General features: G+C 36.3%; 1 protein-coding gene across 5 annotated transcripts in view; it reads right to left on the minus strand.

The window, feature by feature from the left end:
- The window catches only part of PPP1R13B (protein phosphatase 1 regulatory subunit 13B), a 68,458-nt gene that overhangs the window by 6,993 nt on the left and 35,831 nt on the right, over positions 1–25,634 (minus strand). For 2 of the 5 annotated variants that reach the window (XM_014249824.2, XM_014249822.2), the window contains exons 5-12: positions 11,138–11,239; positions 9,940–10,114; positions 9,363–9,559; positions 7,458–7,622; positions 6,500–6,680; positions 4,664–4,819; positions 1,732–1,901; positions 380–881 (exon numbers count right to left, since the gene is read on the minus strand). In XM_014249824.2, the coding sequence (XP_014105299.2) occupies positions 380–881; positions 1,732–1,901; positions 4,664–4,819; positions 6,500–6,680; positions 7,458–7,622; positions 9,363–9,559; positions 9,940–10,114; positions 11,138–11,239 (1,648 nt within the window). The remainder of the gene's footprint in view (positions 1–379; positions 882–1,731; positions 1,902–4,663; positions 4,820–6,499; positions 6,681–7,457; positions 7,623–9,362; positions 9,560–9,939; positions 10,115–11,137; positions 11,240–25,634) is intronic. The other 3 variants (XM_014249823.2, XM_005520089.2, XM_014249825.2) reach the window with 3 other exon arrangements.

The following is a 25,634-nucleotide window of genomic DNA, read 5'->3' on the forward strand; positions in this document are numbered from 1 at the left end:
TACCTGTTGGTGATGCCGATGCTTCTTACAATTATAAGATACAAGTAGCATCTGGAATCTTTTTCCTCTTTCATGAGGAAACAGTAAGAGAAGAAAAACTCTCTTACCTAAATACTGTTTTTTTCAACTTATTTATCAAAGTATTGGTAAAGTATCCAGTCTATATTGTTCCAATTGCATCTTGTCTTAAAATAAAAGGTTAATCAATTCATACTTATTGATAACCTCAAAAATATATTGGATGACTTTGCCGCTATGCTGCATGCACAAAAATAACTTTTCTCACACATACAGACAAGTTTTCCAAACTGATAAGTCAACTAAACCAAGAAAGTAGATCTGAATGTATTTCAAAGAAAAAAAGCAAAATATATTCTACCTGCTTTTACTGACTTATTTAAAGTATTGTACACAGCTTGCTGGTAATTCTTTGGCGGTGTTGCTTGCTGAAGATACACTGAGTAGATGGAACTGGAATTCACTGTCTGTGGCCCTTTTCTGGGAGACTGAGGTCTGGATCCTTTATCAGCAAGAAAAGGTCTGATTGCCACAGTCAAAGGCAGTTCTGGTCTGCCCTCTCCTCCTGGGAATAAGGGGGGACCGGAGGGTTGATACGTGGGGCTGGGAGGGACCGAAATTCTCTGCTGGATCTGCTGTGAAGAGCTGGGCTGGTGCACGTTGCTGGGTGGCGGGAGAGGAACCGGCCTTTGCCGATTTGCTATACTGGTGCCAGGCCTGGGCAGGCTGCCATCCTTCCTTCTTTCTAGAGAGTTTGTAGAACCTGTTCCTAAGGGAACTGGGCTTGGATAGGTCCCATAGTTCTGAGGCAACTGCTTGCTTACACCAGGAACTGTTGGTGGCACCTTCCCCAGGTCAAGACCCTGTGTAAGAACAATAAATAATATATACCATTTAATTAAATAAAGTACTTCTGAGCAAGAATATCCCTCTTTCAACATACTAGAAATCTTGTGGGACAGCAAAGGAGGCAAAACAAACAATTTGTGTTCCTTTCTCACTAGATATGATTCTGGGTTTATCAGAGGATCTCATCATACCTCAGACAAAAGCCACTGTTTAAAGGCACCTTCAGTTGTAACACATTCATATCAATTCAAAAATATTTGCATACATGCAAAGCCTGAGTAACTTGTTCTAGGTTCCAGATCTCAGTGTCTAGTTGATAACATACTTGAAAATATATGCTGTCAGAGTTTACCAAAACAACTTAAAGACCAAGTCCTTATTCTTTAGAGATTATAGTCTTAAAGAATTCATAAAGTACTAGCACAACAGTGCAGACAGATACCACTAGTGGACTCACTTAAGGATGGATTTAATGACTTCTTTTTTATGAGATTTTTATGAGAAAAATAGTACATTGAAATAGTAATAATCTCTACAAAACAAAAAGATTAAGATATGAATTAGAAATACATGAAGGAGGGTGGAGAGGATTAGGAGAAGCATAGAGAGAAAAGGGGAGATTAGATATATAAAAGAAAAGGAAGGAATACAAAGTACTGTAGTTGAAACAAACCCACACATTTGAATGTGATAAAAACAGAAAGGAATGGAAGAAATACAAAGGTAATTTTCTTTATGACTTTTAAAATAAACAGCAGCAGGGAAATGGAATGTGTATCTAATTGAAGTGAGTTCAGCTATGAAAGCCAAAGGTTCATGATTTCAACAAAGCAGATCTATAAATATGTCACAGATGAAACTCACCAGCTTATCAGTACTTCCTAATACTGAAGTTGGCAAGGGCTGGCTGGATATTGTTCCTTGTTTTAAAGCGGTATCCATGCTTGATTCTTTCCAGTCTGTGCTGGAGATCTGAGGGGGTTTTACCACAGGGGCTGAGCTCTGTTTAAGTATCGGCCAATTTCCATCGTTAGCTTGAAAATAGACAAAAATACTAGATTTAAGACAATCCATACTAGCATTGCAAACAAGCAAAACATGTGAAATAAAACAGCTGGGATTACAGTGGGATTAGTTTTATTCTAGAAGTGAGATAATTATGGTAAGTATATTAATAATAATCTCACTACTATGAGATGATTATTAATATTTGATTCAGAAATCAATACTGAAAGCCAAATCACTGCATAGAATGTGCTGTTCACTACCCTTTAATATTCAAATAGCACTGAAAATTTCTATAGAAAAAATGTGATTAAAATTTTAGCTTGAGTGTTGCATATTCTGCTATTAAAAGGCAAACAAATTCAGAGCAACAATCTGTACAGGAACACTTAATCAACACAATTCTTTGGGTACTATCCAGAGACACTGTCAAATGACACTAAACGTTAAGTCGATGTAAGCCCCGAGTGGACTTACTCCAAATTTAAACTGTGGTTACCAGATTCATTCACCCATAACAGGATGAAAAAACTCCCTTCAACAGCAGGGTGGAACAAAAGCACACATTCCTTTGCTGGAAGTGGTGGTTAACTCACCTTTTGTTTTTCCTCAACATACTCACCTGATAAGAATTGCCCCAGAGATTTAATATTAAATAAATTTATTAAGTCAGCTGACAACTTTAACTCACAGTGTGGACACAAGTCATGGGCTTTTATCTTCATCATATGCAAAATATCATGCACAGCTGCACATAAACTGAGACAACAAATCCTTAATGAAATCCTAGATGCATTGATGTTACTTTATTAACTGTGTGAGACTAGTTTCAGTTCTCTAAGTAAGCAAAAGAGTTTAAGTAGCCTAATAATTAGATATGGTTTATAGTAACTAAATAGATCCAATGTTAGCTTGTAAGGATTTGATTTGCCTTTACAAGATTAAATTTCAGGCATCTCTTCCTCTAAGGAGACTGGAGATCATTCCTCCATCCCTATGGCTTGTAATTGTTGTAGTGGAGCACTTAAATCAGTAAAGGTGACGTGCAACACATAATTGACTTGAGTACAGGATAGCAGCTAAAATGGAGGGGGATCGGACATGTGTGGAGATTCAATGAGATTTCTGGATGCCACAGTAATACAGTATCAAATGAAAATCAGGTATTTAGAGGCCAGGTTTCCTATTTCAGTTCTAAGCCTCTAGAAAACAGAATCTGCCTCTAGAAAACTGAATCTACTTTACTCTGTCTAGTAAAGTAGACAGTCTCAAAATAAGCTGCATAGGAACATTCTAATGAGAGTGAATTTTCCATCACCACTCTACTTTCTATCCACAAGCCTTTGCTGAGTATCTCAAAGCAGGATTAACACTTGCATATTTTTACACTGAGAATACAGTATATAGTCCAGAAATCACTTTTCACACTTGCAAACTGCCAGGAAGTAACATAATGAGGCCCAGTTTCAATACTGGCATTATCCAAGAGCTGAAAATGTTGTGGGTTTTGTTTGCCATTGTTTCTAATCACTTGGTTATCAAGAGCAAAACCAGAAAGATGTCTAAACACTTAGGCTCTAAATAATGGCAAATTTTCCAACTGTGCACTGAATTAATGCTTACTGTACAAAATACACAAGACATTCTTTACTTCTAGTAAGGTTACAGTTCAGTAAAACCTTTGTTTTGAAGATCAGTGAAAGGTGTTATAATTGATTCATGCTAAACATGAAAGCGTCTGGATCTATAAGTTTAGTTATGAGGAAAGCACTTACAGAACAACAGCAAAAGACATGACAGATTTAAACATCTTACCTGCAAATTCAACACTTTTCTATTAGAAAGACAGATACACAAAAACTTATTGTAATCAGGATGTTTATCCCCAGATTCTGAGGTAACAGACTGGAACTAAATACAGACTCTCTTCTCTCTGACCTACAGTGTGAGGGTGGGGAGTCACTGGCACAAATTGTCCACACAAGTTGTGGATGCCCCATCTCTGGAGGTGGTGTTCAAGGCCAGGCTGGATGAGGCTTTGTGCAAACAGGTCTAGGGGGATCTGATGCCAACACCCTCCTGACAAGGCCACCCCAGCTCCTGCTCTCAGCACCCCCACAGCCAACTGGCTCCATCTTCCCCTCCAAATGCACCCCCTTGCCTGTGCCTGTAAATGTAACACCCAGTGTATTTCAGCTCTCACCAGGCCATTGTGTATTTACATAAATAAGACAGCGACACACACAGACACAAAAGGTTTTGTGCATTTTCTCTGAATTTACCTAAAGTATTTGTAGGTCTGGATCCAGGATACTTACTATAGCAACTGAAGCACACTCAAAGTCCAGCAAGACTCTGGGTATTGGCTTGGACAGTGTGAGCGTCTATCCCAACTCTGGGGTCAGTGCAAAACGGAAACTTGAAGTTTCCCACAAAGTAACTCAAACTAAGCTTGTATTTTATACATCTATCCAATCCAAAATACATTAAAGCACTCTTTAGTGATTGCTAGAAATTTCTAACATTTAGAAAATGTTGAGGTTTTTCAGAGAAGGAAACTCATCCCTGATACACTACTCCAGTACTCCTGGGATGAATTTGCTGCAAATCTGTTTCCTTCAAAGATGAAAAGCAACTTCTCAACCAATGTACATTTCAACAGCATCTTCTACACGCCAGACCACAACACAAGTTCTAAAGATGCTGTTTAATATGCATCTGTGTGCAAGAGCTCAGATGACCATATTAAAAACTGAGTTCTTAGCTAGCCAGAGATCTTCTATGGACTCACAGTGCTGGGTGTCAAACAGAGTAGGTGCCAGGCGGATGACATTGTGAACAGCAGACTGAAGAGAAGTGGGAGGTGACAGAATAGGATCCACTATTATGTCTAAATCAGAAACCTTCCAGGTGTCTGGAGATTTTTTCACACACCCACAGTCTGTCTCTACCGGACGCACCAAGGCAGATCCAGTTACACAGAAAAAGAAAGAAAAAAAGTGGTGGAAAAATTATAACAATGACAATGGAGAACATTAGAACAGGAACACTCAGATAATGAGAAATAAAAGCATGACAGTTGAAATAAATTCTCAATTTTTTTTCTTTCTGGAAGCATATATGCTGCTGCTTAGATAAATCTATTTTACAGAACTTCATTCAAGTACCTTCAAAATAATAAATACAAAGTCAGTCCTAAGGCAGAATAATTACTTTCATAATATTAGAAGTCCCAAGGTAGGTCTAGAAGCGGGTATATATTTTTCGGGAGGTTGATATTACAAAATTGTGTTTTTTAACTGGTAAACTTTGAAGTGCCCTTTTTCATATGTGGAAGAAGGATCTATGAATCTTCACCCCACAATTAAATCAGTCCATATTCTTGAGACTTTCCCATAAAACCACAGTGATGGGTTTGTAAAGATTTTGAATACTTTTAGCTGATAAAGGTACTGCTAAATCACTAATATCAATCGGAAAGACTGGAGTCTTTTTTTTAAGTTTTGTTTGGCCAGTTTTACTTCCTGACCTTGGGGTTTTTGCAGGGAGCATTTCCGACATTCTTTCCTACAGAGAGGTTCAGGTTGTCTTCCCTCCATCTTTTCCTCCCATCTGGAAAGCATGACGTGAATTTTGCTGGAATATTCAATTTTAAGTATTTGAATGTATGCGAATATTCCAGCAGCTTTGGCATCCTAGTCATTCCTAGCCCCTTTTTGATCTCTCCTAGGAGACCAGGTAAAATAAGCCCTGTGGTTAGACCAATGGGATTATGCATTTATATTTGCATTATGTATATTTCCTAGCTTATAATTTCTTAAGAATTCTGATTTTCCTAAGGTATGAGCAGACAGGTAAGATTTTCTACAACTGAGAACTTAAGCCACAAATATGACCTGCTTCCTTCAGTCTACAACACAAATTAAATAATAATTCTATTTTATGTCGTAGATGGAATTATTAATAATGGGAGACATGGGAGCCAATTTTAGACACAAAGTTCTGGGGAGTTCTGGAGGGGCAGCTTCTTCACTAAATAGGGCAGAAACAAGTAAACAGTATCAATGTCATGGTTATTCCATTTCAGAAATGCTTCAAGGACCAAAAATTCCCACATTTCAGATGGAACAAAAACCTCTCATAGTTTTATTCTATTTTTCTATTTAGTCTCCTTCTGAGGAGTATTATTATTATTTACTTACTAGCCTTTTTTTACTTGACAAAAAGCAACATACTGTAAATAATTATTTAATTCCACAAAGTTGATTTCATTATTATATTCAAACACACAAACTAATTGAAAAAGCTATTAAAGACACAACATAGAATGTGTGAAGAAAACATGCTCCTTTTAGGGATGTACCAGCCAGTAAAATTTCAAAGAAAACACTCAATTTCCTACAAAATATTCATGGAAAGAAGCAAAAGTGCCACAGATCAACTGACTGATGTCCATTTCACACAACTGGATACAATACAGAACAATACAGAATAGTATTAACACATCTGAAACTTGCCTCCTCTCCTACACCAATTACGCCAACACTAGGGTCTTGTAAGATTACGCCTTTTCTTTATTGGCCCTTTTCAAACCATATGTATTAATAAACATGACACAAGTACTTACCAGACTTTGATCTTCCATGTGTTGAGTTGGGAGCAATGGTGAGAGACTGTGGCTTAACTGGATCTACTGGTACAGTGTAAGTGCCAGCACTTGGAACTTGGATATAAGGTCCTACTGCTGCCACCCTTCCTGAAGCACTCAGGGACGACTGGGGCGATGAAGTTCCATTAATACGATTCAACTGAAAACAATCAGACAAATTGAACCGTGAATGTCCATTTAATCTAGACCTTTCTGCATGAATGGAGAGGTCTAAACTTAATTATCTAGAACCATGCACTGTAGTTAGGACAGCTTAATAATGAAGTTACCATACTCTGTGCTTCTACTAAAATACAAAAAAAACCTAGTAGAAAGCACAAATTTTATTCCTTGAAATCAACACCTCAAAAATATACATCTCTTGTAGATACTTTTGTCTCTGCAAGGTCTCTTTCACTGAGCCTTTCTCAAGCAAATGGTCTAAAATGAGTTCTTAAATGATCAAATATGTATGTGCTGAGTTTTTTTAAAGCAATACCTCTAGCTAATAATACATATGAAAATCCAGAATTCATCTCTTAAAATCTTTTTGAAGCTCCAGACAACTATTAAGCTTAACTTTATCGAACTCTTTATATTTTTATCTATTTTACATACTGGAAGATAATATTTTATAAAACCCAATTTTTTAATGCATTCATGCTTTTAAACATATAGCACATAGTCATACTTTCTTTACTAGAAATATAAACATTTCTGATTTTTAATATAGTATTGTTTGTGCCATAAAGAAAAATAAAAGCAAACATATTCTTCTTACAGTACACATCTATGAGAAGCCTTAAAATTGTTTTAAGAGACCTGCTGCTTTTATCATAGGTAACTGTATTACTTGAGTGGGACAAAGTGAGATTCTATGTAGTTTTTATAGGCCCTTGATAAACTGAAGTGTGGCCCTTTTAACAGTTTATCTTACAGGAATGTTTTCTTTTTGACGTGCCTCAACTTTTTTCTTGTACAGTCGTTCGCGCAGCTCGTTGATTCGCTTGTCCATCATGGCCACCTCCATATTGCGTTTGTTTAGGAGTTCTTTCTGCTGCTGGAGCTTGGAGTTCTGCTCCTGGTTAAGCCTGTTACGGATCTTCAAAAACAAACAAACAAACAAACCAACCAAAAAACAAAACCATATAACCCCACTTGTTAGGACAGTTCTCGTTCTGCCTCTTGGTAAGTTGGTTTTTAATGCAGTGTTAAAAAAATTCAAAGGAATTTGGATCAACAACTTGTTCTAATGTCTCTAATTTACACTTCCACACATCCTGTCAAGTTAGCATTTGCAATCATGAACAACTCTTAGAAGAAAACGGTGAAAAAATATCCTAAAAAACTAGTGGATGCCTATTAAATACATACAGACTGCAACCCATTTATAGAAAATGGATTGAGGAATTAGGCAGAAAGACATTTCAGAAAATTCTACTGTGAAGAATGAAATCACAGAAAATGTTTGTTTAAAGCTATGCTTACCCAAGACAGTTTGTCTATCACGAAAACTATTTCTGTAACAGAAATTATGCTATTGATTCTGTTTCCAGTTCCAGACAAGACTTTATGATGTCTGGAAGGGGTGTTAGCAGAACTGCTAGTGCAGGGACTGGGCACAGATCTTCCTCTCCGCATGGGGATTAAACTGAAACCTTCACAGCAGTTTTCCAGTAGATTATGAGGTGGATTACCTTTATGGTTTAAATCAACCATGACACTCTTTATAATTATTTCTCTTGCTTTGCCAATGGCATTTTTTCATACCTTCAATAACTGAAACATTGTCTCAGTATTCCAATTTTCATGGTAATGTGACAAGCAAAAAACACCTGAGGCAAATTTAAGTCTTGATAAACACATACGGGATCATTATGAAGCACAAGAGAAATCTTCATCTATTGAGCATCTTTGCACTTAGAAATACTCAAAGGCATATATGCCTCGTATAAATGGGGAAGGGGGAAAAAATAGAAAAAAAGCACATTTATTCCTATTGCATGAAAACAGGATTAATTAATTTCTGTGCTGTATTTGCTCATCTAAATAAATTAGAGTAATTTTGAAATTTAAATTAATTTTAAAAAATTAAGTATATTAGAGCTGTTCCCTTGATCACAATAAAGCACATGAGTAAATAAAAAAGCCCTTAAAATTCTGATACATTAGCACACAATTTGACAAAATTTCAATGTAAACTGGATACTTTACTCCGCATGTGAGAATTACGCTCTAGATATAACAATCTTCTTGGAGGAGATATGCAATATTGATGCAGGGAATACTGTGTGAATATACTGCAACTATGTTGCACTATACAGTGCAGGGAATATAGTGCAGTTTTCATTTTTGATTACTCTATAAAAATGTGTTATTTAATTCCTATGTATTTTGCTTATTCACACCAGGCAATATAGCCGTATTTTCACAATACACTTATAAAATTACAGTCACATCTCCAAGTTAAGATCACATCTAATTGAGCTTTCTATACCCAGATCAGTGCATAATAGAAAAGTACCAAAATTAGTTTCCCAAAATTTTTTTGAGAGTAAATTATAAATTATGTGGACATTCAGTATGTCTAGGGGCTGAGAAATGCCCTTCAAAACACTTGCACGCTTTGTGTCATCACATATATAAGAAACAAAATAGTTTTTAAAGCTAATGAAGTTCTTTCTTATAAAAGGCTGTATGCCAATTACAACCTCACACATTAACAGCATTCCAGCACATTACTTTTATGAGGTGTAACAGACCCAAATCGCCACTCACAAGAGCAGAAATACAACTTTTAAAATATACTGTTGTAATTCAAATAGCATATTTTGTTACTTACCTGTAGCTCTTGATACAACTTTTTTAATTCTACTGCTGCAGGCCCTGTCATTTGTCCATTGTATGACTGAAACCCATTCAGTTTCCCTTTCCTTAAATCCTCCAGTTGCTGAGTGAGTTGATCCACTTTTAACACTGCAGCCTGCAACTCCTGCTGCTTTTCCTGGAACATGGCACTTATATGCTCAATTTCAGTTGCTAAAATTAACAAGATAAAAATAACAAGAAACAATTAAATAAAGCAGAATTGTTATTTTTTTAATTATACAAGTACTAATAAACACACCACAATAGCTTTACATCTAAAATATACATTAAATATTTGTATTGCAAATTTGCTACCAGTCATAATATTTCTGAATACTTACAGAATAGACTTATTCTGACTTTATGTTTGACAATATAAAACTAACAAAAGGTTCTGTCACATAAAAATTTAATGGAAATCCAGAACCTCCATAAAACAAAAAATGTTGAATGTGAAAACCTGCTTCAATGCTATACTGACATACAATATAGCATTATTTCCTCGTCATGCAGTCAACAGTAAATTTAAATAAATTAAGAATTCCACATACACAAATTGCCATTCATCATCTTGCTGTAGTCCACTTGTCCTCTCATGGCACGGATTTTTTTCAGCTTTGTCTCTTGGGTTTCAACACGTTCTTTAAGTTTTTGAAGCTTTTCACTCTCAGAAACAGACTGCTGCTGGCGACGCTCTTGCTGCTTCAGGTAACGCAAACGTTGTTCCTGACAGAAGGAGGTTTCAAATGAGATACCTGTTACCCATTTATTTAAAAAAAACCCCAACACATTAACTTGGAAAACCTTTTCATTTTGATCAGGTTTTCTATTTCCACAAATGAGAAAATGTTATATTTTGTTGAAATATGTACCAGCCCTACAAAAACCTTTTTAACATAAATTAACAAATTTGTTTTAGAGCAGAGATTCAAGATTTTTTATGACAAAAAATATAATATTTACATAGATATATGAATACAGCCCCAGTCTGAACACTCATTCAAATACATCTGTGATCCTTCCTCTGGCATTTGTTTTCTGCCACTATTAACAGTTTTCTTGCTGTTGGCAAAATAAATTTCCAGTGCTGTTACCCGGCTTCCCAAAGATGACAAAGTATGTCCAACAGACCATTTTAAACAAGATGACCTGCTTTAAAAAAATGTTCCAGTTCTAAATAATAGTTCTTCTGCTGGGCACACTAGGAAAAATATTTTTTTTAGTATTATATCTATCAAGAAAGAACAACAGAACCAGTAGGTTGACTCCTAGGTACTCGAAGCATCAAAGGTATGCTGTATAATACTTCAAACAACATCAACAACATCAGAACCATTAAGCCCCCTCCCCACTCTGCAAACATACTTAGGTTCTGTCTCTGAGACTTGGAAACACAATACATTAATTTTTTTGAATTTGGCATATTCTCATCTCACATCACAATTACTGGACTGGAGTGAATGAGCCACTAAAGATGAACTGGAGTCAAGCCTGTTCTGCCAAAGATCATGAAGGGGGCCACACAAGAGATAAGCCCTGGAAATATTTTTATAAAGACACATGACATAGGTTGTTCTAGCAGTATTTATGCCAAAAGACTGTGCATTGCCTAGTGATTATTCTGGTAAAATGATGGACTTCTCAAGCTATTTCTTGAGCTTAACTGAAATGACTTAAGTGTGTTTTTCTCTATCCATGAAACTTATGCTTGCATATATTGAAAAAAATTGGTCTGTATATAATTATTACCTTAGCAACCAACATTTGCTGTTGATTTTCAATCTGTTGCTGTTGTCGGGTAGCCATATCTTGCAGTTCAGAAAGAGTGAGCTCAACACGTGGATTCCCAACCTGCAGAATAGAAAATGTTCCATGAATGTGTCAAGGTGTATCAGGGCATCCTAACCAGACATCCTAAACCCCCACTCCTCAGAGGTAGGTTAAAGGCTCCTCCCAAGTCCTCAGAGAAAGAGGAATGATGGGCACCTGTGAAAGAGTGAAGAACATCAGAGCAGAAAGGGGGGACACAGACCATGCAGAGTGGCAGAAAAAGCAAAAAGTGGAAAAGTGGATGGAGATGAGAACACTAAGAGACAAAACAAACAGGAAGAGAAAAAAGACCCCTTATCCTACATATTAGTCCTCTCTGTTATTTGGTAGCACCGGCACAAGTCCTGGTAATGCACACATGATAACATACATGCAAGCAGGTATTTTAGGCAGTAAGAGAATCTGAACCTGCTTTCCTTTCATAATATTTTCAGCATAACTGCCTTGGCAGCTCAAACTGCTCGTTCACATTATTTACCTAACACAGGATAAGACCACATGAGACCCCTTAGATGAAGGGTCACTAAGCTCACATTCAAAGATGGAAAAAATTCTGACATATTTGGGCCATTAAGGGTGAGGATCTGTAACAAAAACAGACAAAACAGTCTGTAAAAGTGAAGGAAAGTAAAGCTGATCCCCTTCAGATATTTAAGTGGCTATTACTTTGAATGAAATGCAAAGTATTAGAAAGGCTTTCTCACTCCTTTTGCATTTCAAAACACAAGCTACAAAATTAGGATAGAGACACAGATGATGAAAATTCTTTAAAATTCATACCATGTGTGTGACCAAATCTCATGTGTTTTAAAAAATGAACGCATTGTTTCAGTATATCCATAATTCTATCAACAAATACAATTTACATTTATACACTAAATTACTTCAATCACACTTTTTTGTATGCAATCTCAAGAAAGAGAGTACAATGTATGAAAAATAATTCCAGAAGCTGACACTTGCTACTCAGAAAACCAAAACTCTTAACCTTAGAATTGCAGGGTATAACCACAACTTCAGAATTTCAACAGAAAGAAAATACCAGTTTCAAAGTATTTACACATAATTCAGTTAATTTATTGGATCAATGTAAAAGCTAGACTACCACACTCTAATAATTCAGTAAACAATGTAATTTTTCCACCAAATTACATGACTACGCTATTAGTAAACCAAATAAAAACTACATCACTTGCTACCCCCTATACAGTCAATATTGCTGGAAAAAGAATCTTTAAATATTCTGGCTATATTGATAAATAATACTGTTTCAAATGCTTATAAAATGGAATGAGGTTTGAACATTTTACAGACATACAAAAAAAACCACCCTAAACCAAAACAACCTCCCAAAATTTATTGTATATCAAATTATGGATCTGATCACACCTGATCACATAGGTAAAGTTATTTAGCTGCTCTGCTTTTCTGGGCCCACCCTACTGATGCCCAGTGATGTACAGACTGCAGTCTTAAAGCTGCTCCATCTTGGACATATGATATAGACATGCCAGCTAAAATGTTTAGATAACATTATTGTCCCTGTTTGAATTTCCCACTGAGTAAATTATGAAGTGAAAGTATAATGCTTACTGGAAATGACAACTGAAATTCCTCTTACTCGTCAACATTAATGAAAAACTTTTATAGTAGAGAAATAATTAAAAGAGGTGAAGTCCACTCAAGATATTTTCTATTTCAACACAGGGAAAAAATAGAACTTACTAGTTCTTACTAGTGAGTACTTTTTTAATAAGCATGACTTATGCAGAATAGTGTCCTTCCCAATATTCTTTCAGAGCAAGTAACTTGTATGCACTTGTGGCCACCGAAAGAAATTTTATTATTAATTACTGACTGAAAGGCACTAACTGGCTAAGAAAGTAAGGAGGCTTCTCTAAGTTCCATTCCCAAACCAAAATGTGCTTACTTGAGACAAGAAAGCAAAACAGAAAACCAGATGCTGCTCCTAAAACCGTTTCAGGATCTGCTGACTGAATCTGGCATGACCAATTGCCAGAAAAAAACCAAACTTCTACATCTGCTTCTGCTGAGCTCTGCAGGCCGTTCTTACGAGGGGCTCAGAATGGCGTGAAGGCTTCCCTCTGGATCACTGATTTTAGAAGTTATAAGGGGAGCATGTGTGAATTACTAATATTTTCTCAATACACATATGTGCTTTTTCAGAAGTATGCAACTTGCATCAGACTGTGCATAGTTTTCCCAATGCTTCCTTTCTTTCTGCTTTAATTATTAGTTGAAGTTAAAAACATTGATAGCTCATTGTGTTTCCAGTAGAAATTTTGAGTATAACACTGTCCAAGAAACACAGAGATGTTTTATTCCACTAAGTAATCTTGCTAAAAATACATCCAGACTCAAAAAGTAATATCTGTATAGGGACTGTGAGCACTGCAAAGTAAAAAAGCCATTTCATCACATGAAACTTAAAGATTTTCTAAATGGATAATGTAACCTGGAATGCACAATGACAGTAAGAAACTAGGTTGTAAAAGCACCAGAAACTAACAAAAAAACCCCAAGCCAGTTTAGTCCAAGAGCTCAGAATTTTAACTGCTCTAAACAGGCATATTTGGAAGTCTCTCTCCTAATGCCTGGCAAAAGTACTGTATTATTTTGTATCATGTAAATTATAGAAGATTAATTATAATATTAATGCAAATATTAGTGTCTCCTTGAAGAAGCTATTAACTACTGTAAAATGTTCCATTTAGAAAGTCTGTTTAAAAACCTTTTAAAAATGGAAAAGCACAAGAACATGGGAAACAGCAATAATTAACCACTTAAATACAAACACCCTATGAGAAATCTTTTTAAGTTCACCTCACTGAATACCAGTAAGTACCCCTTTCACTTCAATAGCTACACTATACTTAAGGGAAAAAATATAGACAGCTGAGGAACACAGCATTGAACCTGTAACTTCACTCGCAGTTTTCTCCTTTTCATCCACATGGCAAAAGCAGTAAACAGAGAGAGCAGAAGTCCTCTTCAACATCCAATCAATTATTTTCAGACAGACTGTTGCTGGTTTCAGGTCTCCAAATCAGCACAGCTTCATTTTTGAAAACATCATGAAAAACACTGAATCCTTCTCTTGTAAAGATCTAGTTAAATCAATTAGTTTAGAACACTTCATGTTAGTTGAGTCTGCTTGCAATAATCTGTATGCAAACACCACCATAGAAAAAAAGCCTGTCTCAGTCCTTCTCCAGAACCTCAGGCTATGCCAGGCAAAGACAGCACTGCGTTTTCAGTTCCTTAATGAGGTTGTTGGTTTCTCAGGTTCTTAAGTTTGTGCTGTTCCTAGTAGTTATTAACAATTCCATCCACAAACTCAAGACACTCACCTCTCATAACAAACACGAACCTATCACATTTTAGGTCCAGACCTCCTCCTTTCTCCTGCAGCAAAGGAACCAGACCTCCTACAGAACTGACATCTGAAGGAAGTACTAAAAAGCCACTACAAATACCTACTCCTCCAGATGCCACAGATTCATTTGCTACATGGTGATACATCAAAGCAGACAGTTTTGCTGAATTGTAAATTTCTTTTCATTGATTCACAGCAGCATTTACACAGGGATGAACTCCTAAATGAAATGCCATAGAGCAAACACTGCATTATTAGGCACTGAGGAAGTATTATGTATGTCTCACATAGGCAAGAATAATTTGCATCTATATTCACCAATTTCTTAATATTGACAGGGATCTTAAAAAAATTATATTTATGTTATTTAACATGCACTTTAAAAGGGCATGATGAAAGATAAAATTTGTAATGAACTCGAGTTTCAGCTTCTGACATCACCCTCCTACAAGCTAATATTTTACCATTTGATGATTAATATTTTTGAGACAGGTGAGATGAATAGTACAGTAATTAAACAGTTTGGGAACCAGTTTACAAGCAGCCTCAAACCAAATCATACCTTAGACATTTAATTAAGGAAATTAACCTCCTTTAATATTTATTTCTATATATTAGTCTTGTCACTCTGAAAATTTATTTTCTTATTCCTCCTTCCTTTCTATGCTGTTTAATGTCACAAACTCCTCAGTCTACATACTTCTGGGCTATAATGAATGTCTTACTAATTGGCAACTTGCAATGGTAAATGAAAAATTGCACCTGAACTCAAAATATTTCTTTGATAGGCAGGATGTACTGTAGTCAAGCGATGGAAGCAAAAAGGGCAGATTCCACTGTTATTTTGCCTTTATTCCCAACAGAAAACTCTCTTTTAAGAGGAATCTAATTATGTCAATATTAAAATAAAAACCCCATGAGATCAACCTTTTGAATAGATTATTTTTTAAAACATGATAATTGGGATGTGATCTGATTTTATGCATTTTTTTGGCCTCCATGCTTAACCCATAAAGATACTTATTTTTGATAATTTTCTAAATTTGCATTACTAAGAACAGTTACTTCAAAAATAATAATGAAACATACATTAAATCTACACCTGAGACTGTTATGATTTCAAAAGAGCTTTAAAGGAAAAAACAAATATTCAAAAGCTTTACAGGCCACCATAAGGACTGGTGGTCTCATGGTTTGGTTTTGCTTTGGTTCAGCAACACCCAGCCACTCAAACAGCCAGTGTAAAGCATAATGTAACCAACTAATTGAAAAAGAAAAGCAGAGTAGTACAAGAACTTACTAATAATTTCCTGCATACTATCTCTTCGGATCTTTTTCTAGGTTTGCAAGAACCACCATGTCATTAACTTCCCTTATCTATTTCTTCCTTCTTTTTTGTTCACACCCATCTCCCACACAAATCTTCTGAAGTTCCCTTCCCTAAACCCTGCACGAGGAACCAGGTTCAAGTAACTCAAGCTTCCTGAAACTGGCCAAGCCCCACCTTCTCCTGTGCATGTTCTTGCACACTCAGTCATGTACTATGAACTCTCACATATTTTCTAGTCCTTTTCCTATTGTTCACCCCCATCACCTCTATCCTTTCTCCCTCATTTAGCACTTCTCTTCTTGTACTTTGTTCCACCACTCTGTTCCTCTCTTATCACACTCAGAAATTAATCTGAGGTTAAACCACCAATTGCCAAGGTCAGTGTCACTTAAAATGTGAAGAACCAGCATAGAGAGTTTAAAAAAGTCTGTGCCTTAGTTTCTTCTGTGGAGCCCAGAAGAGCTGGTTCTGGCTTTGGACATCAAAATGGCGACCCAGAAAGTCTTTGCTTTTATTGCACTACTTTCAACCATTTATTAATACAAAGCAGCTACTGAAGATAATGCAGCAGATACACCACCTGCAGTCCAGCTCCACTATTTATTCTTTACATAGGCTGCCACTCTAAAACTGCTGTACAGATAAGGAAGATTTTGGTTAAATGACCATTACAGAAAAAAAAAGAAAATAAAAAGGAAAAAAAAAAAGAAAAAAAAAAAAGAAAAAAAAAAGAAATAACCAAACAACCTCCCCACCAACAAAATAAAAACAACAACAACAACAAAAAACCCACAGAAAGTCAACTAAACAACAAACTACCCCCACAAAAAAATAAAAGCACCAAAAGGGCAATCCTGTGAAGTCTTCCATACCTTCCTTCTTGGGATAGTAAAGGTAACCATATCCTCAAGGAGAAAAAATGTGAAAGAAACACTCTACCCAAAAGGGGACAACACTAGCATATCAAAGGCTGAGGGGGTGGGAACACACACCCATCACCAAACCAAAACCACAGAACTATTAGAGGCAGAAACTGCAAGAGAGAAAAATTCCAAGAAACAGCAACTTTGAGCTCGTGAAAGAATTTATGTCCCCTATGTGGGCTTCATTAAGGAGATGAACAATTTTGCCATGGCAAAAAGAAAACATCCTCACCACCCTAATAAGAGTGGACAGCAGAAGTGAGAAAGATACTGCAATTTTCTCCTGAGAGGGCTTAAAATGGCTACATGGAAACGCAGAGTAAATACTTAGCTTTTACTGCACATAGTGAAAGATTCAGCTTTCCATAATTCACAGCAATTTTAAGTTGCTCTTACTTCCTAGGGCACAGGAGGAAATACAAAACTTATCTCCAGACTAGGGATTTATCTTTGCAGAGCTGTCAAACCCCAGAAATCTACAGAGCAATATGACAAAAAGAAGTGGCAGATCTGGAACTAGGTATACGAGTGTGTGGGCAAAAAGGGAATGAAGTGTATTACATAAATGAGCATTTTCCCAGAAGGAAGCAGAATGACAACTATAAAATGAAAAGGGGCAGGTTGGAGTGCTCTCCAGACAGTGAATTCCAGACTGGGATCAGCGTTCTGACAATTCTCAGCCTATCCAAACCAGGGAGCTGTCACCACTGTGGGCCATCCCTACATTTCCTCCTCTGTGCAGCATTTACAGCAAAAAAAACCCAGCAACTCTGGCTGAAGAACCCCAAACTGCCAGAGCAGGCAAGAAAGGAACAGCTTACTTTGCCTGATGAATCTACCAAGAGACTTCCTAATTCTCCAGTGCTAACTTGGACATGAGCAGCAGAAGCCCAGACATGTTCTATCTTTGCCTTAAGCATTCAAAATAACAAAGTTTGGAGGATGCTCTAAAAAGCCCACTTGGCAACAAAGCCTTAAGGATTGCTGGAGAGAATATCCAACACACACCTTGGGTACCTGTCCTTGGCACAACAGTAGTGATGAGGAAAACAGATGGAAGATACCCGAGTTTATTATGTCACTCTTGCATCAGATAGGTCTTATATGAAAAGTATGTGGCCTCCTTCTGCTGTCTGAGGTCTATAGGAGGAGATGGAGCATCTGCTGAAGATTAGTGATGCAGACTTCCATACATTTCTGAAATATGTTGACCCTTTATATTATCAAATTCAAGGCTTTTAACAGATTTTGACCACATTTCCCATAAAACCTAATGTGACATGCACAACAAACAACTTGAAAATCCTTTCTCTAAACTCATGTGTAATGCTATAAAAAGACAAAAAAAAGTATCTGTTTTTATTTAAACTAAAATAGAGTTTTTGCTGATCTCGACATGGATGACATTATTTCCAGTTTAGTGGCTTTATCCACAGCTCAGCCTTGCATTTTTTTAATTGGGTCAGAAACATGCCGATAGCAGAAATCCATTTTAAAGAATCCAATGACAATGGCACGTGCCTTTTTTTAGCTTAATGGAAATGAACAAGCTAATTAAACCCAGAAAAGATACCCAGAATATTGGGAATTAGAGAAAAATCTACCTAGTGTGTGCTATCTCATGATAATAAAATAATCCTGCAATTAACATCACAAAGAGAACTGGCTAATTTTACCCCAAAATGCTATTATAAAATATTTTTGTATCATACAAATAAGTACACTAACAGTTTCTTACAATAAATTTGGTTCAACTGCACCACAGTTTACTGAAAAATGTCACATTATCTACAGTTAGATGTAAGTAAAATCTTAACCTCTCTCAATCTATACTATCTTGTTAGCAATTCCTCCAGTTTGCTGATGCTTGTGAGTCACTCCATAACCAAATGTTTAAAGTCTACTCAGTATAAGCTACAGACTCCAGATTTCCTGTTTTCCCATATTACTTCCTTAGTGAGGCTGCTGTCTATTTTAAGCAGAACAGCTAAGAAAAGGCAGAACTTAACAAAAACGAAAACAATGTTAGAATAGATTTTTAAAATTAGAAATGGATTTAAGCATATATTGAACATCTGCTACATCTGAAATAGACAGCTTATAAATTACTTCTAGGAAAGTAGCATCTGAAATTTGTTTATTTAAAGCACTACTTTCTTCTCCTTGCAGCCACTTTTAAACAGCCACAGAAATCTTAAGCATATTTACATTAATTTTAGTGTTTGCTAAAATACTCAGTAGCTGATTTTAATTAAAACATCAACTTCATATTCCTAAAAAAAAGCATCTTAAAAGAGATTACGCATTCTTGTTGAAATATCAGCTGTGCACAAAATCTCAGACCTTTTTACACCAATCCTTTTACTCACAGTGATTTTGAGACATAGACAAGTTATAATACCCATTGAAAATACAGTGTCTAGATCCTTTAGAAATGGTCTTGAAACTATTATTTTCCTGGGCCTTTTCTAAAAGCAACAGCTTATTCTGATAGGATTGCTAAGGATGCTTAAGATGCAGTTATTGTTGGTCTGAATAACATGTTTAGCACAAATTCTGTGTTTATTCTGCCCTTTTTTTGTATTTGTATTGAAACAATATGAAGTTTTTCTGTGATGTAATACTGTTCATGTGAGAACAGCATAATAAAACATTTCTAAAACACAAAAGCACTGAAAATAAGTATCCTGTAACCGAAAGATGTGTTGTGACCTTAACGTACAACTTGTACTTCCCATAAAACCAATCTGTCAAAAGCAAGTTGACCATGACATTTTGAAGTAATGAGCTTTTGATAAAGTCTTAAAATGTAAGAAAGATAGCAAATGCACGTAAGGAAATCTGATAATAAATCTCAATTCAGAGATAAGGTGTGCAGACTGAACTGGTCTGCATTCCAGTCATGTGACAACCAAACCCACAATCATTTAATTTAAAGTGCGAAAGCTACACAGCACTTAAATAACATGCCCACCAAAGTGCAAAACAAACAAATTTTGAAAAGTAATTAATTACCTGTTCACTATTTTCCCATCTAATTGCAAGAGAGCACATCTTTATTTCGCAGCACTGCCCATCAGCTGTAAACATTTCCGATGCTTCAACATGCTTCAGCTCCATCTTCCTGCTATTTTCTGTCTACGCTACTCGTTTAACAGTTTGTTGTGAACAAGCCAAAGCAACAACCCAGCACATCTTACCAGTTCCTGCATGGCTTTTTGCCTCAGTGCAATCAATAGTAGGTAGGATGCCTTTTAATCTTATTCCATATGGGATACAGGTTTCCCCAAACTCTTTATCGATATGAAAAGCTGTCTCTCTGCATTCATCAGCAATCAGCTAACGGAAAAGGCTAGTGGATTTTGCCAGCAGTAAAAGATCTAATCACGGCAAGATCAAGCCAGCTGTCAACTATAATCAGCTTGCTTCATTGCACTTTTCATATTCAATGGAAAATGTTGAGCAATACACAGTTCTTTCATATTTATCAGGTTAAACTGAAAATGTAAGACTATAGACAATTTAGCTTTAAAAATACATGGATTATTTGTTCCTTTGCATTTTTGTAGTATTACCAATGCTTGGACAAAACTGAATACCAAAGAGATCACAAAAATCATTGGTTTTTGTATATAATTCACTGTTTAAAGTGACAGCAAACCATACCACCTGAAACTAACAAAGAGTTTCTTTATTAACAGAGACTGCTTAAGATAAAAGGCAAATAGTAGAGTCAGGATAGATACCACAATCTTATGCAAATAATATTTCTAGTGTTTGCTATTTGCTTTTCCTTACGTTAATTCAGCTTTTCCTTAAATCTTGCATGCAACAAGATGAATATATGAGCCAGCAATAAAGCTAAAGCATGTGTGCAATAGCATAAATCAAGAATCTGTGAGCCAGAGAACACTGGAACAAGCCAAAAGCTAGACGTAAGGATTTTTAAATATTAAACATTCCAGAAAATACTAAACTCCATTAACAATTTCTTATGCATCTACAAATCAGGATACTGTAGAAGATAAAACCCCAAAACATTAAAAGCTGTAATTTACCTTGTCAAACTCACGAATGACATGCAAGTTCACCCTCTCTTCCCTCTTTCAAGAAAGTAATCTAAGCATGATTCAGTGCACTTACACAAGAGATCCAGCCAAATGGGTCTCCATAAGAACACTGAAGAACTCTACGTCCAAGTACAGTGACTATTCCAGCAGAATAAAAAGAGCAGGCTTATTTTTAGCAAGTAAGCAAAGGTATGAGCTGTAAAGTAAGATCATCCACTAGGAATACGAGAAGAAGAACAAGTTTAACTCCCTTGCTCCTAAATTAGCCAGAGGGACTTTCATTTTTCTCGGCTTTGATCTGAGGTAGACTGCAGGGGGAACAAACTTAACAACAATTAGATCTGGAGGCAGCTGCAGAAACAACAGAGAAATGGAAAGGTTCACTCGCCTGGGAAAAACATGCAGGTGGGAAATAGGTATGCCTGGTGTCCAGAGGCGAGATGGACAGAAAACTAAATGAACAAGTCAGTGAACATGGAAAGGTGTGTCAGAAAAAGGAGGCCACAGCAGCACTGCATGAGAAACACCACAGAGACCATGGAAAAGATGACAGAAAACACTGATCTGCACATGACACAGTTATCTAAAAGACAGAACTCTAAATGTGGACTGAAAATTAATAGCTGGCCTTGCATGGACCACTGGAGTCTCCTGCTCTGAACTGAAAGCTGTTCAGAGACAGAGCAACAGTCCAAACTCTCAAACTTTCACATTTAAGCTCTCAAGGCCATGCAGTGAATTTCATAACCAGTCCCCTATAAAGATCTACAGAAACAGAGGGAAGGATGAGTCTGAACTTCCTTAAAATAATTTGATACTGAAATATTTGGTTTAGCTAAAAATGATACTAATGTGACTGCAAAAGGATACAGCGTGACAAAGGGCAGGTGTAAGGGCTGCATAGCAGCAATTCATAAAAATAACAAGTCTTTAACATTTACTTCGAGTTAATGTGTATAGTGTCATACATACAGCTGAAACACTCATTCTAAATTGCTCTAACTCAGAATCGCAATGTGCAGTGACAACTGGAAACAATTTTCACATGCTTCATTTATTTAGAAATCCAGGGAAAAGAGTGAATTGTATTGCTCCATGTCCACAACACTAATGTAGGAAAATAAGTACCATAGTTAGGGATTAAACAAACATACAGACTTCACCTCCCCCTCCCATAGATACCTGCAACTAGGTAAGACATACATGGAGGAAAACAATCCTTATACAATGTTCCAAGTGGGTTCCAAGAATGCTCCCTGGTCCCCACTAGATAAATGATCTTTAGATTCCTCAAACCAAACTAAGTCAGATGTTAAAAGTGAGTGTATTAGTCATAAACTAATGCTAACATAATTAAAATTGTAACAGGAAAAAAATCACAGAGTAAGTGCAATGAAACTGATGAAATTTTTCTCATAAAATCTAAACATCTAGAAACTTTGTCCATTACGGACTGAAATATATTTGAGATTGCATAGGACAAGTCAAAACACTGTTTTTATGAAATTCCAAATCCAAGAAAGATGTGATTCTGCCTAAAAGGTTTAAAAAAGGGCTCAGAGGGAGTTATGAGGTCAATAGCATTTGCATTCCCCACAGTTTCACAGAAATTATTTCTAAGGGATCACACAACTATTAGTCTTGTAGAGATGATTCCCTAGCTAACTATCCTTTACTGAGGCATGAGAAGATTCAGATTTCTAGTCCAGCAAGAATTCAAAAGCTATTTGTATGCATTAAAATTTGCTTTAGACTTTAATTTTTTTTTTTTCTGCTTCATCATTTAATTTTTTTCCCTTAAATCCTTCAGTTGGATTAGTTTTTATATTTTTTTTTGAGGAGCAACATACTGCCAGCTGTCTGGAAAATGCTTCAGGCAGACTTCAAGAACTCTGCCAGTCTGTGGAGAATCCAAACTCTGTTAACTCTGACCTAGGAATTTGATAGTGCAAAAGGCTGCTGTAGGGACAGCAAGGCTTCCCTCTCTGACAGGTAAACAATTTTCAGAATCTATACCTTATACAAGTGAACATCTCTGACAGCAGGAGTAGCAGACAAGTTTTTGTCTCTAACAAAAGCAACAGAGGAAGTTACAGCAGAAAACTGGGAAAACTTGAATCTGATTTAATTACACTCTTATTAGAAGGTCAAAAGGTTCCAGGAAGCCTACATGAGTATTTTTTCAGAAAAAAATACTTTTCTGCAAACAGTTAGAATTGTTTGTGCCTAAATAGTTTAAAATCATCTTTTAATGGAATTATGTGCTTTGATTTTGCTGAGACCCCTGAATCTAAATTTCAAGAGTGACACAGTTCTCTGTTCATTTTAAAAAAATTTGATTAAAACCTGTCTAATGTGAATGACAGCCCCTTCCAAGCACACTGTTAAATGTTATAAAAAGAGTGCTTAATACTTACAAGCTTATATTAAATTGAATTTGCAGCTCAGCTTTGAATAACAACTTCTATCCAGACTAAGCTCTTTATCCTTCAATAGTTCAAATGAGAAACTTCAAGCAAGTACACATAATGTATTTCTCATCTGAGTTTATTACTTCTGTTAAAAATGTGGTTTGCCTTTTTCCTCACAACTAGATTTTGACAGGTTAAGGAAACTTTTATTATTTTGTATGTGCAAGAATACTTGTAAATGTCCCCCCAGAATAAAATGTACATTAGATGTTTAATGCCTTTTCATCTGTTCACACTCTTATGGTTGAAATGTTTAAAGCTAATGAACAATATATAATTCTCTTCAGGGATTCTGGCACCACTTCTAAATCTGTCTAATCACTAAGGATAAAATTGAACAAGTCACACCATAGGCACTCAAAAGCAGTGCAGCTTTAGTGCTGTCACGATGGAGTGGAATATAGAGATTACATCAGAGGGTATCCACCCTCCATCAGCAACCATACATTCTGAAATTATATCAGTACTACAAAAAATTTCCTTGTGTACACATGTATGTAAAAGTTTTAACACATCTGTTAATGGAATTTCCCTAAGAATTCCCTCAGTATAAGTCTCCTGATATAAAACAGCTGGACTACCTGTTGTAATTTTTGCTAAAAGCCTGATTTAGACACTTTAACAAGAAAGAGTGAGCATGAGTTCTGTTATTTAATCAGCACAAAACTTTTAACACTCAACTTCATCTACTGGCCACAGCTTGAATACTAAGAAAATTGGCAGGAGTGTGTCTCCAGTTTGGGATGATGGTCAAGTTTTCTTCCTCTACACAAATTTCCTTTATACTAATGTTAACACAAACGCTGTAGTGAGATAAAATGAGGTTCCACACTTTATCTCTTGGCAAAGGCTTCGGTCAACATCCATTAAGAAAAATGCTTATTGATATCATTCTCTCTAAATCAGGGAAGCAATTTTAGAAACAGCAAAAATAAGTTTAAAAAATTGGCACCAGAGGCCACAAACTGATATTTTATGCTCCCCAAGTAAATTATTATGTATAAAAATAAATTATATTTAAATTATATATCATTTCTATATAAGCAACTACAGAAAATGGGTATTTCTTCATATACAGACTGTTCTCACTACACTAATTTACTTTTATTGAGTCCAATACATTTGACTTCTGTCATGTTCCTGTACCACATCCTTTTTTTGCCTCAAGCTACATCTGTTTTCCTGTTTTCTCATCTCCAAGAAATTTCTGGGTTATGTGATTGCCTTTTCATCTGGACAGCTGTCATCATCCAGTCAGTGCCCTTTCTAGGAGAGCAAAATCTGATCCACATCTCCTGCTGAGGGCCAGCAGCTCAAACGGGATGGGGCTCCCTCTCCTGTCTGCCACTGACCCCCAGTGGTTTCACCTAGATTTGCTCTGCCTCACAGTTCACAGACTGCTGCTGCTGCTATGGAATGATGTTTGGATCATGCTAGGACATCTGGAAGCAAACAAGTCCCAGCATTTGGATGACCACTGTTTCACGGCCACCAATCACAGAATCAAAGAATGATTTAGGTAGAAAGGAGCCTCTGGAAGTCATGTGGTTCAATAAGCCTTGACTGGAGCAGTTCAGACTGCTCAGGACTTTATTCAGCTAGATCAAAATTCCACCGACTCTGAACAGTCTGTTCCAATGTCTGTTACTCTCAATGATAAAACATTTTCCCCCTTATTTATTTAGAATTCCCCTTGTTACAACTTGTGTTCAGATCCAATTGGCTCAGTTACACAATCTAAAGGAAGGAAGAGGAGGAAGAGGCAGCTGTTCTCAGAGAAGAGAAACCCTCCTGAGACACTGTCCAATCTCCCTTGCAAAAGGAAATGTTTAGTTATGTAAGTCTGATCTTCATGTATCTGTACCTTTGTGTACTGGCAGAAAGAGATCAGGTCCTGACTACAGCATAATTCCACTTCTAAGAAAGAAAGTTGTAAACAAAAGCAAACCCCAAAAGGTCACCTCTGGAATAAGACCACTTGTCAATTCACAAAACCTCACAGATTTTTTCCTTTAGACTTTGTTATGCAGGATGCAAAGCTCCCAGACGAATACTGACAGTATTTTTTATAAATAAAAATATTTTTTATAAATAAAAGGTTTTTTTTTACAACAAACCATGTTTCACTGCTGGAAGAGACTTAGCCAATTCTATTTTTAACTTGAAAGATAATCTAATGAAATTTAAGCATTCACATAATGTGATTTTAAGCTAACCATTATTTA

The sequence above is a fragment of the Pseudopodoces humilis genome, chromosome 7, assembly GCF_049639895.1.
Source record: "Pseudopodoces humilis isolate 2021_Gansu_Grassland_sample_001 chromosome 7, ASM4963989v1, whole genome shotgun sequence".
NCBI lineage: Eukaryota > Metazoa > Chordata > Aves > Passeriformes > Paridae > Pseudopodoces > Pseudopodoces humilis.